Source organism: Pituophis catenifer, unplaced genomic scaffold, assembly GCF_029215685.1.
Source record: "Pituophis catenifer annectens isolate HBS135680 unplaced genomic scaffold, rPitCat1.0.hap2 SCAF_2, whole genome shotgun sequence".
Lineage (NCBI taxonomy): Eukaryota > Metazoa > Chordata > Lepidosauria > Squamata > Colubridae > Pituophis > Pituophis catenifer.
In genome coordinates this window covers 269,589,596-269,616,817 of record NW_027256882.1, presented here as the reverse complement: position 1 = coordinate 269,616,817, position 27,222 = coordinate 269,589,596, and the positions used below count along the sequence as shown (strand labels likewise).

The 27,222-nt window shown below is 35.3% G+C and overlaps 1 protein-coding gene across 3 annotated transcripts in view; it reads right to left on the bottom strand.

Moving 5' to 3' along the window:
- Positions 1–1,012: 1,012 nt before the first annotated feature.
- DHX29 (DExH-box helicase 29) overlaps positions 1,013–27,222 on the bottom strand; it is a 32,064-nt gene continuing 5,854 nt past the window's right edge. The window contains exons 5-27 of one of the 3 annotated variants that reach the window (XM_070938877.1): positions 26,275–26,414; positions 25,083–25,205; positions 22,841–22,967; positions 22,097–22,258; positions 20,264–20,429; positions 19,253–19,376; positions 17,599–18,201; positions 16,772–16,915; positions 16,512–16,688; positions 15,737–15,877; positions 14,945–15,089; positions 14,616–14,736; positions 13,618–13,702; positions 11,600–11,688; positions 10,847–10,975; positions 10,395–10,470; positions 9,416–9,640; positions 7,763–7,899; positions 5,880–5,973; positions 4,780–5,067; positions 3,580–3,711; positions 2,897–2,993; positions 1,013–2,282 (exon numbers count right to left, since the gene is read on the bottom strand). In XM_070938877.1, coding sequence (XP_070794978.1) covers positions 2,227–2,282; positions 2,897–2,993; positions 3,580–3,711; positions 4,780–5,067; positions 5,880–5,973; positions 7,763–7,899; positions 9,416–9,640; positions 10,395–10,470; positions 10,847–10,975; positions 11,600–11,688; positions 13,618–13,702; positions 14,616–14,736; positions 14,945–15,089; positions 15,737–15,877; positions 16,512–16,688; positions 16,772–16,915; positions 17,599–18,201; positions 19,253–19,376; positions 20,264–20,429; positions 22,097–22,258; positions 22,841–22,967; positions 25,083–25,205; positions 26,275–26,414 — 3,581 coding nt within the window. In that variant the 3' untranslated portion in view covers positions 1,013–2,226. Of the gene's footprint in view, positions 2,283–2,896; positions 2,994–3,579; positions 3,712–4,779; positions 5,068–5,879; positions 5,974–7,762; positions 7,900–9,415; positions 9,641–10,394; positions 10,471–10,846; positions 10,976–11,599; positions 11,689–13,617; positions 13,703–14,615; positions 14,737–14,944; positions 15,090–15,736; positions 15,878–16,511; positions 16,689–16,771; positions 16,916–17,598; positions 18,202–19,252; positions 19,377–20,263; positions 20,430–22,096; positions 22,259–22,840; positions 22,968–25,082; positions 25,206–26,274; positions 26,415–27,222 lie in introns of those variants that run through there. The other 2 variants (XM_070938879.1, XM_070938878.1) reach the window with 2 other exon arrangements.

The window sequence follows — 27,222 nt, the reverse complement described above, 5'->3', positions numbered from 1 at the left end:
TTGCTTATTTTGATCTGCAGTTCTGCTGTTTCAGAGTCCTGCTTTTGGTAGTTGGGACTAGTTTTTCCTTCTGCATGAAGACAGATACCAAAGAATTAAGCTGTTCCACTTTCTCCTTGCAGCCCATAATCTTCTTGCGCATCTTCTCCCATTAATGGACTGATCATTTCCTTGACTGTCTTCTTGTTCCTTACTCATTATGTTTGGCACTTGTTGCAAGTCTTAGTTCATTCTCAGGTTTTGTTTTCCCGACTTGGTCTTTGCAAATTTGGGCAGTTTGCTGGTATTCTGTTTTAGTTATCTGCACCCCTTTTCATTTTTATACTTGTCCTTTTTGTCTTGGTTACAATTATCTTGCTTATAATTCTGAATTATCTTCTGCATACCTAGTCTATTATTTTTCCCAATTAGGTTGTCACCTACCGTATCACTCTTGACTCATTTCCCCAAAAATTTCATTTTCCTTTTCCTCCAAGCATATGCCAAGTCATTATTTTCTGTTCTTCCTACAGATCTAGAGCAAGTTTTTCATAAGAACTTGCTTATGAAAAATGCAATTGAAACTGATAATGGACTTTATCTGGCAGTTCCAGGATCTGCTGTGCTAGTGTACAGTCTTTTAAAATAGTAATAACTAGATTTACGTTGCAGCTTTTTAAGATTTGGGAATTAGTTCCTTCCTTTAGAATTGACAGCAGAGCAAGTATAAAATCTTTGTAAGACTTTCATCCTTTTCAGGCATATCAACAGAACTGTATTATCAGGAAAGATCAGTTGCTAAGAAATACTGAAATCTGCAAGTTGCTTACAAAAAGTACTTTAGTATTTCTGTTTGACATTTTAAGAGCTGATTCAATTGTATAAAAAAATCAGGATTAAGATTAACAAGAGCTCATTTAAGTAAGGCAAAAGTTTTAGCTGATGAAAAGAAAGCATGTCACATTTTTATTATATTGTATTTTTTTTTCTAAAGCCTTTTTCTTAACAGTTTGTACATTTGCAATAAAACACTTTGCCCTAATTGATCTTAAATACTAAGAAAAAAGTAATATCCCAATCTGACATCACAATTTATTAAGGATCATATCTAAACAGGGATGATTTTTATTTTTAATATTAAAATTGTACTTGTACTATTGAAGTACATGATTTTACACTTAACAAGCTTGAGTCTTTCATTGCTTAATACGTTTCGGTTTATAGGACATACAGTATTTTTAATACATGAAATTTGATACACCAATTATGGTTGGTGGAACATAGCGTGGTGTGCTTGCACACTCTTAGGTTCTTTGTTTTACAAAGACAATAATTTGTAGAAACTCAGCTGAGTGTAAGATACTTATTTGCCTGTTTTAGTTTTAAACTTTTTGCCTGATACTAGAAGTATTGCAAATTTTAGTGAAAAGAGAGTAGCATTATATATGATAGAGGAAAGCAAACATGTGCTTTGAGTATGAATCAAGTTTAAATTTCTATGAAGTTTACGCTTATAAAAAGGCATATAAAAGGTAGTATGCATAATTTTTCTTCTTCCGTAGAGTTTCTTTATATGAAGAAAAAAGTTTCTAAATATTTGAGGTGGTATGTTGTTGTTTTTTTAAAAAAGATTTAATATTTCTCCTACAATTTTATTATACGGAATTCAGACAGAGAGTCTCAATCTAGGACCATGCATTCTAAAAACAGTCTGGGACTTCAAGCAAATGTTTGTACAATAAACATTTAGAAATACCAAAGCACATTCTGGCACTACGAACTGTACTATGTTTTTTGCAAGTAATCATTTGGGTAATGAATGAAAATAAACAATTTCTTAAAATGACACAGATAAAATTTTGCTTAATAATTATCTAATCTATTCATGCATTTTGGCAAATAAAGATTCTGGTTCCTCAATTGCACTTCCTTTACGAGAACAGAAATCTATGCTGTGGATTCAAATCTTACAACTGAAAGCATAATCAAGATGTCAAAAAAACAACAACAAACAATTCCCATTTTTATATGGAAACCATCTCCATTGTTGCCATTTTTAAAAATTTGAATACCCACTGTTCAAAAGATTTTATTATTAGTTTTACAAGGCATTCTTATTTCTTGCAGAATGACAGAATGTATGTGGAAAGTTCAAGCAGTGTCCTAATGCTGATTGCATTGTTTTCTTTAAACAAACACATTCTTCAGTCATATTTTTCTTTTTCCAATTTCTGGGGCTCTGAATTATCAGATAGTGTTTTCTGTTTTTATCAGTTCTTTGATGATGTTCAAAATTTTGTCATCTAAAAAAAAGAACAGTGTTAAGTAAGAAATAATAAACTAAATTCTTCTTACCACTCAAAATTATCATGGCTGTTTTGTCAAATGGCCAGATGCACTGTACCTGGCAAGAGGCACATAGCATTACAAGGCCAGAAATCATAAATAAGAAAAAGTTAGCATCTCTGCTGTTTCACATAGTTTAATTAAAGATACAAACCATAGACTCGAGGTTTTTTTTTCTCTTTCTTATAGTTTCATAATCAGTGAACACCCATTATATGGAAATAGTTATTTGTTTAGGACTTGCTGCCACTGACTTTACCACTGAATTTTTCTTTACAGTTTCCAAGCATTGAAAAACTTTTTCTCCCCCAAAAATTGATTAAAATTAAAATCTTTTGCTAGCCTTGCCCACTAAATGCAATTATGTGATTCACTGAAGATCTTGCTAGTGAAAAGTAATGACTGCATCTGGTAGATAGCTATACCTATCCTACAAGGTAACTTATGTGTTTTGTAGGAAAATAAGCATCTGCCATATGAATACTTTTCAGCAAGAATGCAGACAGTTTTCCCACATATCTTACATATATATTTATTTGAATTTTTCATGGCAACATAGAAACAAACTTACCTTCAAGGGACATTTTAGGGTTTTCAAGTTTTTGCTTTAAAACAGACTCAATGAGTGCTCTCAGTTGCTTGAAAATTACTGCAATTTTTACAGGGGCCTGTGAAAATAGTAATGTCAAATTGCTTATTTTATTAATAATTATTAAGATTAAAACAATTTTAATGACTATGACATTGAGACAAATTTTGGAACACATTGGCCTGAAGAGACATAAGGATGCTGCTTAAAATTAGAGTTTGTAATTTTAGAAAGGAGTCAAGAATTCCAGTGTTAGAACTTACTCTATTTTATAACCAATGCACAGTTATTCCTTGTTAAATGTGTTTCCTGTTACATCCAATTCATGTCAGTATGAACTAATTAGTAATATTTTAACAGGAAATACTTAAAATTATAGTTCCGTAAGTTAGATGACACAGAAATCCACAGTGTCTCAAAGTGAATGGAGTAAACACTCAAGCCAGTGACCAAAACATTATTTGTGCTCTTTTTTCTTTACAGAATCTGAGCAGAAGCCTAGTAAGTTTGAGAACACTTATTATCAATAAATATGACAAGTCCATTTTCTTTGTAATCTGCTTTCTATCAGAATTTATCTGTCTATGGAATTTGCACGCTAAATGAAAACACAGTCCAGTGGTCTAACAGAATGCTTCCTAACTCACACATAACGTAAGATATACCTGAAAATGGATCCAGCCATCAACTGATAAAAGGCGTTCACGATGCAATACTTCTATGTCTCCACCAAAAAGTAATATTGGAAAGGGGGAAATTAAGGTTGTTTCTTTCAAGAACACCCTGGAATATCTAATCTGAATGGAAAAGGCAAAATACAATTAATTTGGTTTATCAAATTACTGTTTTTCATGCAGCAGTTATTTTTCTATCCAGGGAATTCATTTTTATACCCACTTGAAAATATTATTATAAAAGCATTATATTCAAGGTCGTTATCAAAAATGTTGTGTGTAGAAGAATAAAAGTAGTTTTTAAAGGTCATACTTGCATAGTCTAAGTAAATAAGTAGCATTGGTACTTATGAAGTTGTGGCACTATGTATCAGTTTAACAACAACAAAACAAACTTTTTACATAAAAATAGCATGGAAAAAGGCATCTGCACATAAAGCACTTCACAATAATTCAGTCTTGTAGTAAGCACTATACTGATATTTGATCAGGCTACTTTTATACAGAATGGCTAGAGTCCATCAATCAAGTGCACAAGCTGGGAAAAGCTTTGCTAGCTTCAATAATGACGAGCCTCCATTGATAATAATGGTCTAGCACCGTGATGGCGAACCTATGGCATGTGTGTCACAGATGACACGCAGCGCCTTCTGTGTGGGCACGCAAACTGTCGCCCCAGTTCAGCTTCACTGCACATGTGCGCACGCCTCCTGCCGGCCAGCTGGTCATTGGGTCTCATGCACGGGGGCAGGGAACATATGGTGGGGCCGTGCACACATGCGGAGGGGGCAGGGCACTTGGGGGGGTCCTGCGTGCATGCACAGGTGCCGTGCACACATTGCATTTTGGGCACTCGGTCCGGAAAAGGTTTGCCATCACGAGTCTAGCAGAACCCCTAAAAGACAGCAATCCAAGTCTCTGTAATTCCTGGATAAAAGGATCTACTTAGCATAGCATCTAAATCCTATCAGGATCCATCTTTAAATAAGTGTTCCCCAAAACACATACATAGAAGTCCTTCAGTCCCCTTAATAAACAGAAACTCTATAATAGAAGTATAGAACATAAATTATTTTAAAGTAAGCCAAACATACTTAGAGCCATAAAACATGCCCACCTCAACCATGTGGATAAATCCTACCTAAACGTAATACTGCATTTTCATACTGCAAAAAAAATAAAATAACTTACCTTCTCTTGATATAGCAGCCATCCATAGGTCTGCAGATCCCTGTTTACAGAAGAAGGATGCACCTGTGCTTTACCCTGAGCTGTCTCTGCCATGCATGCTAATTTTTCTGTAACATCCACAGACTTAGTGTACATTATTTTCCCCACATTGTCATACAGCCCTGCAGTTAGCACAGCTTTAAGGAGAACCAGTTCTTGTAGTGACAAAGAGTGTATTCCTTCGTGACGAGATGAGGGTGAAGCAAACCCTGCTGTCTGAACCACTCTGATAAGTTCCTGTTTTACATCCTAAAATAGATTTATATGATCGTTTTATTATTACATCTGCACTTTAACACACTGTAACTACATTACATTTATAATCTGCTTGTTGTCTATAATACTGCCCACAAAAATCATTACTGCAGATATCATCTATCATGATTGATATCTGTATCTGTATATAGGAGCCTGAGTGGCGTACGAGGCTAATGCCTCCTACTAAGGCAGCATTTAACATCCAGCTGCCTGCAATTACTGCGAGTTCAATTCTCACAAGGCTCAAGGTCGACTCAGCCTTCCATCCTTTCTAAGGTGGGTAAAATGAGGACCCGGTTTGTGGGGGCAATAAGCTGACTTTGTATAAAATATACAAAAGTATGAAGGCTATTGCTTAACGCATTGTAAGCCGCCCTGAGTCTCCGGAGAAGGGCGGCATATAAAAATAAATAAATAAATAAATAAATAAAAATATTTCCATCTCACCTATTTGCCCTTGCATTATAGGTAACAAAGAGAAGTGATATCAGTGGTATTTAATTTTCAAATGTTATAAACAGGCTAAAAATACAAACCACATAAACGATTTCCTGACAGTTAGCACAATTACTCAGTGAAACAATTTGCCTCCAGAAATTGTGGGTGCTCCAACACTGGAGGTTTTTAAGAAGAGACTGGGAAACCATTTGTCTGAAATAGCAGAGTTTTCTGCTTGACCAGGGGGTTGGATTAGAAGACCTCCAAGGTCCCTTCCAATTCTAGTATTCTGTTATTAATATTCTTCATTACTGAATGGAGATGTTTGCAGATTCGGAAAAAAAGATTAAAAAGAATTAAAGTACCTCAAGTGTTAATAGTGAAGTTCTGTTCAGAAAATTTATCCTACAGTAAGTCATTTCAGCACGATAACCTCCTTCAGAGCGGGCTTTCTTCCAGCTAGATAAAAGAAAAGAAAATCTTGCTTTTATTGTAATATAAGAAGTCATCACTATTAAGAATGTATGGACAAAAATATATAAATTATATACATAAATTGGGTTAAAAATAGTTATAATAGTTATTTGGTGCTTATTCTCATAGCACAATCCACTGAAATAACTTTTTTGCCAATAATAATGTAATACATATTAACACTGTAAAATATATCAGAGTTGATAAAAAAATGGTCTGTCATCTAAACCCTCAAATTAAAGAACCCATACTTAGAACTATATTCTCTTTAAACAACATAAGGTTTTTTTTAAAACAAATATGTTCAGGATGTTTAAATAGTAGGCATACAGCAGCTAAAATTTGTATAAAGTAACAATCTTAACAAGATCGGGGGGGGGGGGGAATCTCTAAAGTGCTTTTGTCAGTGTAGCTAAGGGTATTCCAATCACCTTTCACTAAAACTCTTTTGGTACCAAATGTTATTGAGTACTGTATTTAGCAAATCTATAGATACAATTTGAGAAGTATAGGGCAATTGTTATACTAGCAATTCCACCTGCAAAATTATTAGTAGACTATGTAATAAGGTTGCTATACTCTCTCAAAGCACAGCCCTCAACCTGCAATAAAAATGGAAGAATGAATGACTATTCAATGTTACTGTTTAATATTTTCTCAAATAAACTTGCAGTATAGGAATAAAAGTAAAAAACTTGGGGTTATCATAAACTACATTTTGAGCTTCAGTCTGTAACCAATATGTAATAAAGTTGTAGCATGTTTGGAAAATACTACACTTAACCATAACAGCAGTTGTCCTGCATTACTCAATGGCTCACTTCATACCAGTATATAATGTTAAGATAGGTGTCTAAATCATGATTTGCCAAATATGTGATTGTTACTTGGCTTATGCAGAACCAAAATTAGTGAGTTCATATATCATGCTAAAAATAACTCCAGGGACTAAACCAGGCCTGAAAATTCTTTTTAAATTAAGTCTCTCCCAAAGTATACGTTTTGAAATTTGTTTTAATGGGTTTAATTTTCAACTACAGCAGCACATAATTTGATGTTGGAGTCTCTCTTCAAAGCTGATTATGAAATGCAAGAACAAAAATAAGAATTCTTGCCATTTGAACCTGGTCTTTCCAATCCTTTATATATATGCTGTTCTATATTTTTTATTAAGATTATACAGATTCATTGTCCCATCACAATGTAATCTTAAACCAACCTTGCTATTTTAAATACTCTGAATAGAATTTGATTTAGTTATATCTGGACAAAAGAGCACTAGAAAATCTCAGCACTATAAATTAGTAAGAGTAGCCAAAACATCTTGGAAGAAGCCACTTCTGCTTTCTTTTTATTAAGTAAACCAGGGGTCCACAACTCCTGGGCCATGGCCCACTCCCGAGACGTGGCCTATTCAGAATTGGGCCATGCAAGTGGCTGGCCGGCACATGTGTGCACCAGCCATCACTCGCTTGGCCAGTTCCCCACTCCACTAACCAGCTAGGTGCCAAACCATAAAGGTTGGGGACCACTGAAGTAAACTTCACATATGTGCCCTTAAAGTCACCATGATTCAAATTCATCTCAAAGGACAAGTTATTAAAGGACAAGCAAAGTGAGTAGAGAAAGCAGTTTTAACCATAACAACATTCTTTCTCAGGTTGGAATGTAGTGTAGTTATAGAGGAAGAAAGCAATGGAAGAACAAATGAATTATATTATAATGGCAGTAAAGAGATAAATAAACTTATCCCAAGAAAAGCCATTTCAATTACCCCAGATATGCCTTGTAAATTGTCAAATGGTCTGAACTGGCCAATGCCAAAAAAGATTTTGCCAGATCTGCTTCATCTTTTCTTCCAATTGGGGTAGTAAATGGAGACTTTTCGGTCATTACAGCTGCAAGAGTAGCCTACAAAATATGACAATATACAGAAACGTTTATATTTTTACTCATTTTTTTATTAAAAATTTTTTTTAGAAAAATGAATAACGTCACTATCACAGGACTGAATCATATGAACATATATTGAGGTAGTTCTTACTTACCAACCAATGGAGCTGAAAAAAATAACTTTATGGCTGATTTATGATCTTTGCAGCATACCTAAATCATGTGATTGTCATTAGAGTCAGTATGTAATTTCCTGTGCCTGACCTGGTTCTTCTTCTTTCCCCACTTTGCAAAGCAGAGAAATTAGAGACTGGGATTGCAAGAAAGCTGTTTACACATCAAAAGCAATGCAATCACACAAGCAGCCCAGGACTGGGAATTGCAAACATGCTATGCAAAGAGCTTGCTTCCTTGCTCTTGATGTGTAGAAGAGCAGCTTTTTCTCCTGAAACCCCTTTCTCTCCAATCTCTCTTCTCTTAGAGGAGGAAGGGGACAAAAAAGCAATCAATTTCTTTAGGCAATCTGTCCTTTGCCCGATTGTCCTGCCCCACCTCGCAGAGCAGAGAGGTTGAAGAGAAAGACATTTCAAGAGAGAGTATGCTGTTTACTCTTCTGCACATCAAAAACAACGTGATCTTGCCAGCAGCAGAAAAGGTCAGGCAGAGATTGGCTACAGAAATAACTGTTTTTTTTTCTACCCACCTCTTGCAAAGCAGAGATTGGAGTGAAAGAACTTTCAAGAGAGTAACCTGTGCACCCATGGACTACTCAAGTGCCTGCTTCCAATGTGCATAAAACAGTGAGTACTGCAGGCACTTGACCTTTCAAAAGGGTGGGGGTTAGGAGGAAAAGAAAAGCCCAAGTTGTGAAATTGAGTAGTTTTATCTCTTCCCAGTCAGAAAGCATAGTCATGATTTCTCACTTAGTGACCACTTCAATCAGTGGCGAAGTTTCTGGTTCCAATTAGGGTTGTTACACAAGAACCACCTGTAAGATGCTGGACTCTGGGAAAGGGTTAGCAACATTTTCTGATGCTATCATGGAAAAAAAAATTCCTTGGAGATTTGCAATTCTTATACAATCTTGTGAGATTTTAGCACTCACATGATATTTCATGCTAATTTGACATTTATTTTAGATGCTACGAAAACCTTATAAGGGTGTACAAGGCACAATACTGCAAATTTGCCAAACGTTTGGTGAGGACTGTCAGAATCTAAAATCTTGAAGCAAAGATGGAAAGTTCTATATGAAAATAATATACAGAGACATAATAATGGGACCAGACATTTACGAATGATTTGGAAACAGGCCAACATTTTCTTCTTCAAAGGACACTGGATTTCAAAAATCCCAGAAGAAACAAAAAGCCTTAGTTTTGCACTGAATCAGCTGAAATGGTATTTTACATGCCATAAACAGTATGTAACCTACCAGTCAGTATAGAATAGGTTCTCAGGTTAACATTTATTTCGAGAGCACTGAGTCTGCATTGGCAAGTAATGGGCTGCCCATTGTGAGTCATCAACTTACCACTGGATCCAAGCAGCCAAAAATAGCACCAAATATAAGCATTTTACCAATCTTTACATTGACTGGCAAGGCTGCAAGATGTTGGCCTAGAGGAGTCAGCTTAGGCTCACTTAATTCACAAGCCCCAATTTTCCTCAGAAGATACATGGCTTTGGCAACAATTTGAGGCTGAGGTGGGTCTAATGCCTTGGAGAGGAATTCTTCAGGAGAACCAAGATTACATTTCTATAGATAAAGCAGACAAAAAAATAAAATAGAATGAGCCTGAAAAGATACATAACTCTCATTCATTCCCACATTTAAGCAGCATTCTAGCTACTTCTAAATTATTTATTTTCATGTTTACTACCATTAACATATGTACTATACAGTACAATGGGATTTTCTATCTCAGGTTTCAAAGTAGCTTAGTTTATAGGGAGAGGTCTATTTGTTATCTTCCTTTAGTCAGCTATACAACCTGGACTCATATGATTGAACTACAGCAATCATAGCCTCTCTTTGTCCTATCTTGGAACTATGTGAACAGTTTTGTTAAGATAAAGCAAAGCTAATTTGCAATATTCGTAGTCATTTCCTATATACCTGTTTCTAAAACCAGCATCCATATCTAGCACCTTTAGATTTATGCCAGGATTTCATGCTTGCATGTGATGTATATGTGCATTGTACAAAAGCCATAATACTTATTTAATAAATACTGGTTTATTTTTCATCTATGAAAACTACCAGTGTTTAAATATAAACATACCCTCATAGAAACTTCAAAATATCTTTTTTTAAAAATAGGAATGATATATATATTTCATATTTGTCTATTCCTTCACCTCTTCTTTATTTCCATACATCATGTGGGCACTTAAGGTATGACTAAACTTTCCTATAGTCTTGCCAAGAGATTACAACTTCATGCAACAATTTTTCTTCAAGGTTTCCTGGCAAATCAAAATAATGAATATTTAAACCTGTGATATCATACCATGATGTGAAGACACAGTTCTTCCAAGGGAACACGCAATATTTCTGGAACAGAATATTCTAAGAAACTTTCAAATCTGAAAAAGCCATAAGGCAAAGAAGAAAAAAAGAAATTTAAGCTGTTACATTCCAATATTTATTATGGAATTTATTACGTATAAATATCTATAATTACAATAGGAACTATTCATTTGAATTAAGGTGTCAACCATTTCTTTGATGGCAGATGTAGAAAATAAAGGATTCTTCAACTCAAAACAGGCTAGTTTAGTTCTGTAGTTTCTCCCAAAGGATTATTCATCTTTCAGTGAAATATAATATGGTTAATAAACTTTGCATGTTTGTAGTGAGACAATTTAATAGGTAAATGAAGTATCATAAGAGAAGAGCTACAGTTTTAGCAAATGGTTCCATCTTGAACATAGAATACTTCGATGGCTAAAATAATTTTACCTGTCTCGGGTATAGAGTCGAAAGCAAAATCCATCTCTGACACGCCCTGCTCGCCCCTGACGTTGTAGTGCACTAGCTTTACTGACAAAAGTCTCTTCCAATGAGCTCATCTGACTACTTTCATGGTACCTGGAAGAAATATTAAGGAAAAAAATTGGAAAAACTGTCCAGCACATACAATATTATTTATATTAAATGTAACAACTCTCCAAATAGAACACTACTTTATATTTTCTTCTATGTAAATGAGTATTTCTGAAAACATAGCTAAGTAGTTTCAACCATAGAAAGCTATGCCTGTTTATTTTGATAGGATCTATAACCAAATAGAAAAAGGAACCGGTTTCAGGATTGCAGTTATCGGTTCCATTAACTCCTTGCAGAGCCTTAAATGCCATTTGCAATTTCCCCCGCCCATTCCACCTGCACTAGGCCAGATCAAGTCTCCATAATGCCTAAATGGAAAGAAAGAAAATACAAAAAAGGCCCAGAGAAAGAGGTTTGTACTTAAGAAACAAAATAAACTGTGAGGTTTTTGATGAATATACCGTTTATTTATTCTTCAAAAGTCAGTTGATCTAATAAAACATTGTTTTGAGGAACAAGGTCCTATTCTAGAAAAAGTACAGTACTACCTTATATCTAGTTATCACATAAAAATAAAAAACTTGTAACATATCAAAAACTCTATTGCAAAAAAATCAGTTTATCTCTTAATGAAAGTTGATCCTTTTTAGTGAAAAGTGCTTTCACCTGTTTTCTTTTGTTCTTCCAGCATCAATTACAAAAACAACATCAGGTATAGTAATACCTGTTTCAGCTATGTTGGTGGCCAAAACTATCTGTAAAAGAAACACAAATGCTTTTAAACATACACATGTATTTACAAGTTTCTAAATTTTAGAAAGAGAATTTTAACTTGGGATAAATACCGTCTTTACTCTGAATGCAAGGCCTTTGATTCCAAGTTTTTCCACTCTTTATGTACGGGAGGTGCAATTTTTATTTAGTCTCATCATATTTGGAGATGTGTATGTATTTATATTCCATTCTTTTTACAAATAACTCAAGGTGGTGAACATACCTAATACTTCTTCCTCCTCCTATTGTCCCCACAACCACCACTTTGTGAGGTGAGAGAGGGAGAATTACCCAGCCAGCTTTCATGCCTAAGGCTGGACTAAAACTCACAGTATCCTATTTTCTATCCTGGAGTTTTAACCACTAGACCAAACTAGCTCTCTTTTGCCAATGAAATATGCTTACAATGTATTTGTAACATTTATTCTTTTATTAATAAAATTAAGTGAGCCACTTTAGGGTAATATGGGATTATAGAATGAATAGTACACTGATTCTCCTTGAAGTAATCCCTGTATTTCTCTTAACATAAAATACTGCACAATAGAAATCTATGGCTTTGGGGGATGAGATGCAACTGTTTGGAAAGGTCCCAACTATAATTTTAAGGAAGAGTTTTATTAAGAATCAATCAAGAATAATTTGATCCTGGACGGATCAGAAATAATGACTGCAGTGGTTTTATGGTAGATTAGAAGCTGTTCGTGGATTTCATGTGAGTTAAATACAATAACAGATTGTTAATAAAGGGCTTTTCAGTTTAGCTTTGCTATTGGGTTTACCTGTTAACTGTTCTTTTTTATAGTATATATATGGTAAATTAAATTGGTTGGGTAAATAGAGCTGTAGAAGTTCATAAATTGTGGACCTGTTTTGAAAGAGGGGTAATTATTATTGTTGAAATATATTTATAAGCATTTATTAGGAGGTATTTATGTCTTTATGCACATTTTTGTTTTGTTTTTGCTTTTTTTTTCTTTTGGAATTTATATTTTAACTTTGGAAATAGAATAAAAAATATTTAAAAAATATAAAATACTACAGCCAAAGTAACTCATATTGAATGTTATTAAGATACTTTCCCAATTTTATATTATCTTCATTGACTTTTCAGAAAACTTTGTTTCTGATTTCAGTTCAATACCAATCAAGACATTTTACTGTCCTAGGCATTTAAATTAATGTGTTAGATTTTTTACATGCTGCTACTTAAGTTAATTTTAATTCAGGGTAATGACATCATTGTTCATTGTTTTGATTTAATGCATTTTAATTATTTTGCTTCACTGCATAAATAAAATAATGTAAATATTAATTGCTTTAAACATCTGCCTTGGTTATAATCTAAAATTGAAGGGTTATGTACATATTTTAATAGTACAAATAAGCTGTGCACTACAGTTTACTCCACTCAAACCAGCAAAAATGTTCATAATGATTATATGCAACTAGTATTAACTATTATAATTAGTGTCTTCATAACAAATTCTATGTTAATACAGTATTGAGTTATCCTAATAGGAGTAGGAAACTTGTGGTCCTCCTGATGTTGATGGAACAAACTTCTTTTATCTCACCTGGTCATTGTGAGATAAATGTCCCTTCTGGCTGATGCTATAGGAATAGAAGATTAATATAATTCTGAAGGGCAGCTTTACTCTTGGCCCAGAGATAGATGCCAGGCTTAAATGAACACTTCAGAAGAATGTGGAAAGAATTACTTTCCAAGATTGCAACACTGAACATAAGATCACATTAGAAATATTTGGAATGCACTCAGTTTTGTCTCTTTAATCCCTTTCTTTAAAATACATGAAAAGCACCATGCATGACACAAAACACTGAAAGATCAGGGATCTTGAGTCACAAGGCAAGATATCAGTTCACTTATATTAATACCTCAAGCTTACCTTTCTAACGCCAAAAGGAGGCAATGTAAATGCAGATGCTTGCTCTTGAGTGGACAGAACAGAATGCAATGCTATTAACTGGTGCCTAAAAAATTATAATGCAAAAAAAAAAAAAAATTGTATTGTTTTGACTTGTAAGACAAAATGGATACATCTTAGCAGACAATATGCATGAAATTTGGATTTATAATTTGACTAATCATTACATTCTATTAATACTATATACCAGTGATGGCGAACCTTTTCGGCACCAAGTGCTCAAACCGGAACGAGCGTGTATGCCTGTGTGCTGGAGCGCCGGAAAACCGAAGACCAGCTGGCCGGTGTGCCTAAGTGCACCGGCCAGCTGGTCTTCAGGTTTCCGGTATGCGCATATGCGCCGGCCTGCTGGTCTTTGCGTGCGCCAGAGCACCGGAAACCTGAAAACCAGTTGGCCAGTACACGCATGCCTGATTTTTGGCTATTTTTGGCCATTTTTCAGGCTGTTTTCAAGCCATTTTCTGGGGCTCCGGCGTCCTCGAAGACCAGCTGGCTGGTGTGCACATGCACGTCGGAAACCAGAAGAGCAGCTGCCGATGACGCGCGTGTTCAGAGAGAGGGCTCTGCGTGCCACTGCTGGCACGTGTGCCATAGATTCACCATCACAGCTATATACAAAGTATTATACTATATGCAAAAGTATTATATTATATTGAAATGTTTAAAATTGCCAATAAAAATCTGTCCTTTATTAGCTATTTTAATATTTATACTTGCTACAAGTAGACAATTCAGTTTTATATAATTGATTTTACATCCAAAACCAAAAATGTCCACTATGGCAAAATCTGTTTTGATTTTTAGATGGGTAATATGCATGGAAGAAAAAAATTGCATATTAAATAGCTAAAATTTGTTGTTTTCAGTTAGCAATCCTATTTAATCTTCTAATAATTCAATCTATGCAACAATGTACATTTTAATTAGAATCTATCATTGCTTTTCCATGATTTGCTTACCTCTGTCTTAAATCAAATCTTCTGTCAGTGGAAATGAGATCATACAACTGCTGGATATGTGCAAGGCCTGGCAGAAAAATCAAGACAGCTCCTTCCATATTTTTGAATTGGGGACTTTTGTCTGTAGGAACAGAAAGTAAATTTAAAAAATCATTTTTATTATCAAGAAGAGTCTCATTGATATGATAGATAGGACAGACAGACAGACAGACAGACACACAGAAATATCTATACATATTAGGTGTTTTCCTTAGGGAAAAAGCAAACTAAGACCAGGAGTAAGAAAGCCATTTTAAATTTGTGTTTTATGCAATTTTTCAAAACCTTACCTAAAAATGCAAGTAATTCTAGTATGAGGTCAAAGTTGATCTTGTAGGGATTCATACAGTATATGGCTTCCCGAGTTCGACTGCTGTATTTTTGGAAATATGGTCCTAGCTCAATACCAGTTGCAACCTGAACCGGAACACTTTCCTAAACATAACAGAAAGATATTTGGAACAATAATTCTAAAACAAAATGATGTAACAAAATAGTTTCATCTATTGCTGCACATAATAAATAAAATAAAAAAGGAGTATATGTGTAAAACAGCCTAACTGCAACATCAACTAACAGAAGACTGAATGCAAATTTATGCAACAGAGCTAGAAATAAACTTGCTATCCTTTCATCTGTCACTCTGAAATGCTACACCAGAAATGAGCATCAAGGAATAGTCTATGCCCCCAACCATAATTTTTGCTAGACCTCCCAAGATTATATTCAAAAGCTTGGCAGCAATTTTCATTTTTACCATTTTTCCTATTTTTTTTAAATAAATGTAATAAATCTCTTCCTCGTCCCCCCCAAATAACAAAGAAACAAAACAGAGCCAAGATTTCACAGCTGCCTCTTTTTGTGATATCACAATATCACCATGCTGGTTCTAGCAATCCTCAAAGGATAATTTCTAAGGCTGCCCATGCTGTATGGAAGGCTGAAAACCCCTTTTAAATAAAGTGGGCCATTGTGTAAAATAATGGAGGATCCCAAATCAGGAGGGGAGGAGACACCTACCTTGAGCACAACTGGTAAATAGTTTTGTAAACCGAGTAATTTTTTTGCACATAAAATGTCACCTGATACTTTGTTATTCCTCCTCCTTTGCTAGTCACATTTACAGTTATCTCCTCTTCTTCTTCCAAAAATTTCTGACAATATTCAGAATCTTTCTCCAGAACAAAGCCAGTTTCCTCGATTACATCTTCAACATGAAAAACCTGGAGTGAAACAGTTCAGTTTTAGATATACTGTATTTATTTTGAAATTACATTCAGAACAAGTTCCCATTATTGGAATAGAAAGGTACATCAACCTTTTGCCTCAGATAAATATCACAAAATTCAGCTGGAAAAGTTGCATAATTTAGCAATCTTGGTCTGTCTTTAAAAATTGGTAACATATCACCTTGCATATTGCGTGCTGCTATTTGCACTAAAATGATAAATGAAAAACTGGATTATTTAGAAGTAATTATTATTATTTTCTGGACACATTACAGAAGAGCAAGCTCAGCAGAGAAGACTCTGATGCCGAGAAATATGGAGGAGGTGGAAAGGAGGAGGAAACACACAGCAAGGTGGGTGGACGTGGTTAGTGTCACCACTGGAAGACATGAAGGATCAGATTAGGGATAGATCATCATGGAGAAAATCTATATGTTCGCTAAGAGTTGACTTGATGGCACATAATCAATCAATGGATATGAAATCATACTGACATTAGAAATAATTTGTGGCAGCTCATTGTAAGTTTTTAATACATCAGAGCACAGATTCAGAGATGAACAGTTTATGGTATTTTCAAAGAACAAGGTAGGACATCGAATCAATAGGAATATAATTATGCATTTACCTCTACAGGGTAACTCCTTCCTGAAATCCTTAGTATGGGACAGTGAGTGAAATAGCTGGAGAATTTTTCACTATCAACTGTGGCACTCATCAAAATGAGATGGAGATCTGAACGCTTGTGCAAGATTTCCCTCAAGATAATTAGCAAGAAATCTGATTGAACACTTCTTTCGTGAACCTTTATGAAAAGGATATAGAGGAGGTTAATATGGAGGAATAACTATGCTGCTTTTTTCAGGTAACTAAAAAAGGGTTGCTAACCTCATCTACAATAACATGAGACACGTTAGAAAGAAGAAGATCATCTTGCAATTTCCGAAGAAGAACTCCAGTCGTACAGTAAAGCAGTCTAGTAGCCTCTCCTGTTCGCGATTCCATACGGATTTGATAGCCACACAAGGAATTCTTAGAGAAGAAAATAAAAGGTTTGTCTAAAATAAACTTATTGTGATTAGAACTTTCCATTATTATTAGAATAGGCTACTTTGCTCCTATATTAATTCACAAACATTTTTCCTGTTTGGAAAAAAGATTGATCCCATAGCAGGTACAAGTAGTTTTATAGCAATGCCCAATTTTTAATCCATCCCATCAGAAAGAGATGCTAGTTTTTTCTATTTGTGTTTTTTAAGGACATGTAATAGTTTCTATACAAGATCAACTCTTTGATTTAATATTTATTAAAAATATAGCAAATATTTCCAAGAGACTAATATGGAAATATGGAGCATGCTTCCTCAAAAGAGGAATTTCTCTTATAAACTGACAGCAAAAATTCAGTACAACCTTAAAGTGTAAACTCAGTCTGTTTCTGGATGAGCTTCAAATGCAACTCTATTCTGTTCTTCAGTTTGCCAGATAATAATGCCGCTGTACCACAAATATTGGTGCATAACTAATTCTATAAGGAATTAAAATTACTACTGAATGGTAATCTACCATTTTTTCTTATGATCTCAATATTCTTATGTGAAATTCCTCTAAGCCATAAATGGAAATTTATTCCATTATAAACTGATCTTTTAGGAGCTGTCCTATTACATTCTCTAAAAAGCAGTCATCGGAACATAACTGTAAGAACGTCTTACTCTTCCACCAGGTCCATTTTCACAGCCCAGTTCTTCACAAACTCTAGTTGCCAAGCTCACTGCTGAGATCCTCCGTGGTTGGGTGCAAACAATATTGCATTTATTCAAACTTCGTTCATTATGTAGCAAATCTTCTAACAAGAAATGTGGAACTTGAGTGCTTTTACCACTACCTGTTTCCCCAGCCACAACCACAACTCGATGCTTTTTTAAAGTTTCTATGAGGGTATGTTTATATTTAAACACCGGTAGTTGCTCTCTCTCCTTTAGAAGTCTTTGGTATCTGGTAGAACTCTGTTGTTTTTTAAAGAGAGCTCTCATAGGTTCTAAGTCATCTGTAAATGAGGTCTCAAGAGAAATCCCATTAAAGTCCTCTTCAGTAATTAAGTTCTCCCAAGAGTCTGCTGCATCTTCTGAAAGTTTGGGCTTGCCTTCAATTTGCTGTGGTGGCTGCTGCTGCTTCAGCTTGTTCAGCAGTCTGGCAATGAACTGATCACGAGGCTTGTTGGTTTCCGTCTTGTTTTCTTCTTCTTTTTTCTTTTCAGCATCATTCCATTCTAGCCAAACATCTCTGTATGTAGGAGGAAGTAACTGATGCACTGACTGAAGAGACACAAAAAGGAATGCTTTAAAGTATGCTTTGGAATGAATTATGTATTATAATATTTATTTACCAATAAATGTCATTATATTAAATAAAACTGATTTCAGATAAATATTCATAAGGACTGCTGTCGTAATTTGTCTCAAAAGTAAGAAAAGCTCATTTTCAATATCCTATTTTAGGTGGTTCCCAAAATTAATATGACCTCCTCTTGCATTCCCAAAAGGTTCTCCCTGTAATAATTTTGATATATAAGCCCAAGATTAATTTTGTTATTTTTTAACAAAAACTTCTGAAGACTCTTCAATGTATTTTTGAATCATGTGCATAGTGAAACTTTAACAGGCTAGTAATGGATCTGTTACTTCTAAATGTCTACTATGGCCAGATTTACAACCTAATGATCTTCCAGAAATTATTTTTTAGTATGCCTGCATGTGTGTGTGATTTATAGATATAAGATACAGATACAGTATGTGCATGCATGCCTGTGTATGTTTTATAGATATAAACCACCAGGAAGCAACGAAGATTGCGCAGCAGCATAAAAATTCAACAGCATAATGACATAATGTATTGTATTTGAACAGTGGATTTTACATTAGTGAATTTGAAAAGATAGCACATGGGTTATTCAATATTCTTTTTTTCTAGGGGTCGCGACTAAGAAGTTTTGTTACAGAATGGCTTCTTGAAGTTATGGTATAGGTATCTGGCTTACAAAGAAAAATGCTTAATGCCACCATGCCAAGCTCTCCAACGATTTCAGTTGGACTTACCTGAGCTTTTCTGTATCTGAATGCTACTTATTATTTTTGAAAATGTTTTAAGTCACAACTGCATCAGATACTACCTGATTAAAAACAGAATAAAATAAACAAAGAAATGTTGCCATTAAGAAACTCCATAAGGTTAGAAAGTAGTCAGATCCATCAGACTCACCATTCCCTACATTAATAACCAAAATATTGATTGTGCGTATTGTATATGCCACCACTCCTTTTCAGCAAATTATTAAAAACATTTTTATTGGGACTTCTAAAATCTCACCTGCCCTTTTGTCAATTGATACAGAGCTAATGTAGCAGCCAGATGTTGCGCCTGCATACTATCTTCTGTAACGATTGTGGGACACACCACCAACGTATCATCAGCTGACTTGATAACTCTTACCCTAAAAAATAGTTAATTCATGCTTAATAAAAATAATATATTAAAATGACAGCTATTTTGAATGGCAAATTGTATGGCATTTAAAACACTAACATTTTCTCAAAATTCCAAATAGCATGAGCTTCAGTGACTTCAGCAAAATACAAGCTGAGCCACAGATTGGTTCATGAAATGACAATAATACGTTTTGTACAACTGATTTTAATGTATAAGCAAACTATTATATCACTGAAACAAGCCATATTTCTTATTCAAATAACATAAGCTGCCCAGAGTTGTCATGAGTCAGATAATCCATAAATAAATATTTATAAGTAATTGGTTATCAATGTCAGCTGTATAAACAAATTCCAAATTTGATATAATCTGAAATAACACTTTTTCAGCATTGCACATATTAACAAAGGCAATTCAAAAGAAATTGTCATTCTTTATGACATAAGTTTGCTGTCTAACTACCATTTTAGATGATTTTGGGCTAGTCACTCTCTCCCAGTCCAATTCACCTCACACGATTATGGGGAAAACAGAAGGCAGAAACATATATGTCACCTTGATTTGCACTAAATCAAAGTAGGATGTAAATCAAATAAATAAATATCCCACTAATTCAGCTTTTGCAAATGGACAATATGTGAGAACTTGGAGTCAGGTTGGCTGCTAATAGTGATAGGCATGAAGTTTTGCTTTTGCCTATAAAACTCAAGAAATCATAGTACAATATGAATGAATTAGATCAGAATAGCTCAATCATGCCTGAGGGTAAATGATTTAACCTATGTTTCAAGCTGTGTGTACTTATCCATTAAAATGACTTTTCAAAAATGTAAAAGGAATTGAAACTATCAAGCATAATAAAGTGAAAATTTGTTTCATGTGTATACATACCTACATTTCCAATATCTTCCTGATGGAACTTTTTCAAAAGAAGGATTTGGGGACTTGGAATAATGCTTTCTGACCCAGTCAATCAAGAACTGTTTGGGAGATTTTCCAGTCCAGCTTCGAGCTGTATAATCAAAATTCCTTACATCCTGTGGATCTTTCTTTTTCACTAGTATCAGCAGCAGAAAACAAAAAATATTTGTACATAGAGGATAGAAACCATTAGCAGAGTTGGATGAATTAATTTTAAATCTCCATTTCAATATAAACAATTTTTAATGTAAGCTCTGAAAAGCAGGCACAATTAATGCATGTGCTGAGCTAGAATTCCAAGTAATTCTAGTATTGAACCTAGAGTCTAGTGCTTCATTATTAGTTTATACAGGGTACAAAAGGTTTATTTATAATTTGCAAAAAAAATAAAAATAAATAAATCATAAAATTGTGCCTTAATCAGGAGATCAAGGACATACTGGTTGTTCAGATTTTGAGGTTCAATACTTTATTTAGAGTGCCCATTTTTGTATTATAGAAGTATTGCCTCTAATTAAACTTGCATTAAATAATGCCTTCATTTATCATGGTACATTCTGCAAGAAAGGGTGTCCATAATTCAAATAAAATTGGGATGGCATTTTTAAAAAATGCTATGAAAAAAGCCTGGCTATCTAACAAATGCTAAATTATGTACAAGCCTGCTCATCTTCCATCTTATATGTTAATGAGTATATTTATAAGCATGCTTCCTTTAAATCTGCTAGATTTCCTATTTCCAAAGGAATGAGAAAAAAGCCATTATGGCTGCTCTGTTTTAGTTTCAGTTTTTAGAAGGGTTTGGCATCAATTTTTAGTGAGCTGGATTGAATTTGCTCCTTCCCGGTGTTTTTTATGAAGAAACCTCTAGAGTCCCAATTTTTTGTATGATTGATTTGTTCAAGTATTGGCCTGAAAATATATTCAGACTTATAGGAAAGACTGTGTTGGGGGACTCTGTGCTTCTGTATTAACAATGCCTGGTGTCTAGAAATTATTCCCATCAGAGAAGAACAAGAAAAGTTGTTATGATGGGATGATTCTAAAGTCTGGGGTGTCAAACTCAAGGCCCATGAGCCTGATTTGGCCCGCGGGGTACTTAGATCTGGCCTGCAGGGCCACCTTGGAAACAGAGAAGGAACGGCCTGTAGTGCTTCTGACACCACAGCCCTCCCAGGCTCCATTTTCGGCCATGATGGCCTCCTGCAGCCCTCTGCCAGCAAAAATGGAGCCTGGGGGGGCTGCTCAGGAGCCCATTTTTGCTGGCAGAGCACTCGGGCCACTACAGGCGCCCCCAACATGAGTGACAAGCTGACAAGCCCACCCTGTCCACGGCCCCCCTGGCCCTCCAAGGTCAAACACAACTCTGATGCGGTCCTCAATGAAATCAAGTCTGATACCCCTGTTTTAAGTGACATGCTTTTATTTTTTATAAATCAACACAGAGTCACATCTCTCAAAAGATGAAGGACCTGAGAAGATTTATTATTCAGCTTTTAAGTAACTTAAGAGGATGTAAGGTTTATTGTGATATATTTTAGATGAATTTTAAAAAATGAAGTGATGCTCTGCTCCAAAGAAATTAACCCTAGATTCACAACTTACAAGAGCAAACCTTTAATCCTACAGAATCAAACCTTACAAATCATTTTGCAAGTGACTTAGATGCCTCTTACACAGAAGCTATTGATCAAATCAATATCACACCATTTGGGGATGATCTTCTCTTCATATTCTATGGTAGACTGTCAGAGAATTGGCCAAAAATATCCATGAAGTTTTAAAACACATTTTTAATCATACCTTTTTGTTCTTCTGGAGGAGGATTTTGTGATTTCTCAAGTATCTTCAAACTCAAGGCTCCATCTGTTTCAAGAAACACAGGATTCTTTTTCTTTTCACCTGGTTGGTCTGTAACTTTTATATCGGGGTTGAACAAAGGGTGGTCTTCCAATGTGGCCATTTCTGTAAAAAAGGAATATAAATATGTTTTATTCAAATATCCAAGGGTTCTCAAATACCTTTACTTAAGAGGGAGGAAAAGAAAAGTGTTTTTTTTTTAAAAATCAACCTGAAAGCTTAAATTTTTAAAAAAATTACTCTTATTTTATCTGTATCACTGTTGTCTTCTGTAGCTGAATCCATTCATGGATTCATTTAATCCATGTGAATCCATTCACATGGATTAAAATATGAATATTTTAATATTAACCTCACAGAATATTTTAAACAAAGCATATGTATGCTACTCCAAATTCATACTGAGATCACATATAATCAAGCTGTATTACTTGGCTCTGCACTAATTTTGCTTTATAAAGCCCACAATGAGTTTATCAGGTTGATACAATTATACCAGGCAAGAAAAATAAAAAAATCTTGCTTGGGCAAATGGATTTCTATAGTTACACATGATGTACAATTTTTAGTATTATAATTTTCCAATTTTAGAAAAGAAAGTAAAGGTGATAATATTTTACATAACTCTTACAAAAAAGTGTACTTTTTGCAAGACTGAGCAAACAAATGAATGTTGAGTGTTTCTACCTTGTTGAAAACGCCTTATTTTTTCTTGTGCCATCTTCTGACCCTGCTTGTTTTTTTCTTCCTTAGAGGATTTTGCTAGTTCTTTCATTTCCACAAGCTTCCCAGCCAAATGTAAGTATCTTTCATTCTGTTCCAGAAAAGCTAGTTACTCCATATGAATATGCTAGCAATTTTTGTTATTGTTTAAAAAAACACATTGTATGTTTAAAGATATGAATAACCTATATAGCATGGGGCCAGGCTATCTACAGAACCACCTTCATCCCATCACATCAGCCCGTACCACCAGCAGGTTATGTTGCAGATCCTGTCAGTTAAAGAACTCCAATTGGGGGGTCTAGGAAGAGAATCTTCCCTTCCTTTGCCCCGCCCTATGTAATATCTTCCCTCCAGAGATGAGGTGGGCCCCCACTCTCCTGGCCTTCTAAAAAGGGTTAAAACATAGCATTGTGGCTTTGCGTGGGAAGCACAAAGGAGAGTTGGTTAGTGCCATGAGAGTCCTCCCTTTGCCAACCAATTTTTAACAGGGTTAATTATTTTTACCTCCTGAAAAATTATAATTTTTAAGATTTTTTTTTACTCAAAAATGTAACTTCAATCTTTTAATTTTTTAATATACTGTTTTATATTTTGATGTTCTATTGTAAACAACCTAGAGTAGCTCTTTGAGAGAGGGGGGTGGTTCAGAAATGTGAAAAATAAATAAATATATGCCAGCTTAAAAAACTCCTTAACATTTACTCTGCAGTTTTCGTCTAATGCCAGCAGTCCTACATAAATACACTTGAAATACAGCTGAAGGAGCTATAAACTGCGGTTTACAAACTATAATAGCTACCGTGTTTCCCTGAAAATATGACCTACCCTGAAATGAGCCACAGCCCGATTTTCAGGCCTGTGCCTAATATAAGCCTTAGCACAAAAATAAGCCCTAGTTAAGCACCGCCCACCATCTGGTTCTATGAGGTAAGGCAAAGTGCATGTATAAAAATCAAGCTAGGGCGGGGGGGGGGGAGCTGCCCCACACCCGCTTAACTTAAGACTGCTGCAGCCAAACCTCCCACGCCCCGACACCTATCACGTCACTGCCCGACTTCTTCTGCAGCTGCTTGCGGCTGCTCATGCCCAGATGCCACATGATGCATCGCGGCAGAATGCCACAAGGCTCGTCATGCTGGTGCTGCCACTCACGGTAGGATACCGCAAGGCTCGTTGTGCTAGTGCCACCGCTTACGGCAGAACACAGAGAGACTTGTCGCACCGGTGCTGCCACTCTCGTGCGCAATGGCACAACGCGTCATGTAGCCTCCTATAGCTCATGGCACCAGCACAACACATCACGCGGCGTCCTGTCACAAACAGTGGCACCGGCACGATATATCATGTGGTGTCCGGCCACGAGCAGCTGCAAGCAGATGCAGAAGAAGTCGGGCAGCGGCACAACAGGTGTCGAGGCATGGGTGGCATGGCCACCCTAACCCAAAAAGAAGATCTTTATCAAATTACGTTTATCAAATTACTGAAAATGCACCATTAATTGGAACTAATCTGTATGACCCAATTAGGTTTCCTTAGAAGAAATTTCTGTTATATTTAATGTGTTACTCATTAGTATGCTTATTTTGGGGCTGAAAAGAAAATAAGACCAGGTCTTATTTTCAGGGAAACACGGTAAGTTATGTCAAACAACCCATATTATTATGAACCCTATCATTTTCATATTGGAGCAGGTTTCTCTCAGAAAATGCGAATGGTGAGGGTGATCTATTTCAAACTTACAGGTAACATTCCTACTTATAATCTGAACCACATTCAAATGGTATTTTCACAATTTAGAAGCTAAACCTCTGAACATTTCCCATTAACTCCACCCATTTGGATGTAATGACAAGCAATAGTATAGCTGCAATCAAGTTTTCTTAAAGTAAAAGACTGCTGAAGTTTTGTTATTTGCTTTTTCCAACAAACACCTAGGAACACACCTTACTCTGCCTTTATTCAATAGGAAAATTCTGTTTCTCTGTTTCTATTATTAAAAAGGAAGAAAGGCCTGGTTATCTGCCTACTGCTTCTCAAAAGGGCATAAATTTTTCCATCTGAAGAGGGATCTCTCCTCAGGAGGACCCTGCTTGAGACACGAGGGTGAATCTTTTGTGCGTGAGAAACAGCCCTTAATATAGCATATGCATTACAACAGTAGTTAAAAAGGCAAAGATCTACATGAAGTAGCTAATGAACTTACTGGGTCAAATTTTTCTTCTTCTGAATTTTTCAGAGATTCATTTTCTTCCTCAATCCTCTGCTGCTCTGCATATAGCAATATCCGTTCCTTCATGCTTATACTTTTTTGTTTTTCTGTGGTTTCCTTAGGATATTATAAAAGAATATGTTGTAGATAAAATGTTATTAATGCATCTTAAAAACACGTTTATCAAATTACTGAAAATGCACCATTAATTGGAACTAATCTGTGTGACCCAATTAGGTTTCCTTAGAAGAAATTTCTGTTATATTTAATGTGTTACTCATTAGTATGCAAAGAGAGGTCTACTTCCATTAATGCAAGAGCATAAATATCTTCACACTTCTTACTGCAAACCAACCTAAACTCTTCAGATTCATTTGCTATTTGCAGTTAATTTACGAGCAGCCCTGGTTTGGAAACTGCCTTGTTTAGCAACTGCAGTTATGAGAGTGATGAAAAAGTACCTTTATGATCAATCCTCACATTTATGAGGATTGCAAGTCTGTAAAGCAAAGGAAAGCTGATGATCATAAGCACAACTGTAGTTTCGCTCAGTGACCACTTTGCTTAACAACTATGTTGCTGATCCTACTTTGTGGTCACTAAATGAGGGACTGCCTGTATGTCATTGTTAAACGAGAATTACCAGCCCTACATAGTCTGGGACCAAGTTATTTGAAGGACTGTCTTTTCCAGTCATATCTATTTGACCCATCAGAGTAGGACGGCAGGGAATGTTACAGGTCTCTTTTTCTTGAGGAGGCCCATCTAGTGGAACCAAGAACAAGGGCTGTTCTCCATGGTAGCTCCCTCCCTGTGGAACATCAACCCTGCATACAAGATTGCATCCCACTTTGACGGCCTTTCACAAGGCCCTGGTTCTGCCAACAGTCTGGGGACTTAGAATGACATGGAGCCCATAAAGTGGTTGGTCTGATTGTTATTGGGGGGGGGGGGTGTAAGGGTTTATTGGTTTTTTTGTACTGGGGTTTTATCTTGTAAACTGTCCAGAGTCATCATGAGTGTGTTGGGCGGCCATATACATTTTCTTATATAAGTAATAAATTTTATGCCAGAAGAACTCACTACTTCTTCCTCTAGTATGGATTTAACAAATAAATATATTTTATGTTAAAGCAATTTTTTTTCATAAAGTTATACTGTGGTGTCTCTAAATCCAGCAAAGTACCTTTTTCTCACCATCATCTTCTTTCTTTTTACTGTTTAGCACCTGAGGAGTTTCAGATTTTGGCAAAGGAGAACGAAATTTAGCCCTAGTTTTCTGTTGTTCTTCACCAAATTGCTGACTGAAACCTTCAGGCAATGCATCTTTAAAAAGCAAAAACAGAATTTCAAATATTGAATTTTACATGTTATGTAAATTTTTGCTAGTTATACATAGTTGATAATTATCTGAAATTCTAAATTATAATATCTTTAAAATCTTCCTTTTGTTCTATAATTAATTCTATTCTTACAATAATTTCAAAACTAAAGATGGAATCTGGGGGTTTATTTCTGGCAGCATAATAAAAACAGGAGGCAAGCAAATCTGCTCTTTCCTTAATATTCTCCCCTCTCCTCACACATACAATTCTCAAAAGCTACTTCAGAGAACTCCCAACCTTCTAGATAACAAAAGAATATTTCTGGGGAGTTGCAATAAGAAAGTGGGGCAAAAGCTTCTTTGTGGTAATAAAAAGTTTACAAAGCAAAGCTGAATTCCATAATTTGTTCTCATTGCAAGCACCTATACTTATGTTGGAAAAAGCAAGAGCTTATGAGTTTTTCCAGTCTTTTTTTCTACAAGCAGAAATGCAAAATTGATAGAATTGTTTCTCTGTTTCTCCTTTTTAACGATACATTAAACCATAATTAAATGGGGTTTTGGTTTAAAGTTTTTAAGTTTTCTTAGCCATAGTTAAGAAAAATGTTACACAGCTTTTCACTTTAGAATGACTTCAAAAATATGTAATAGAAATGCTTTTACATAAAAATATTTATGTATGAGATTATTACACCAACACAAAGGGCATTGTGACTCTCATAAATAAGCCAAGAATGTTTTTTTCTCACACAAAGACAAGCTCACCTTTCTCTGCTCATGGGCTTACTTTCTCTTTCTGACTTTTGATCT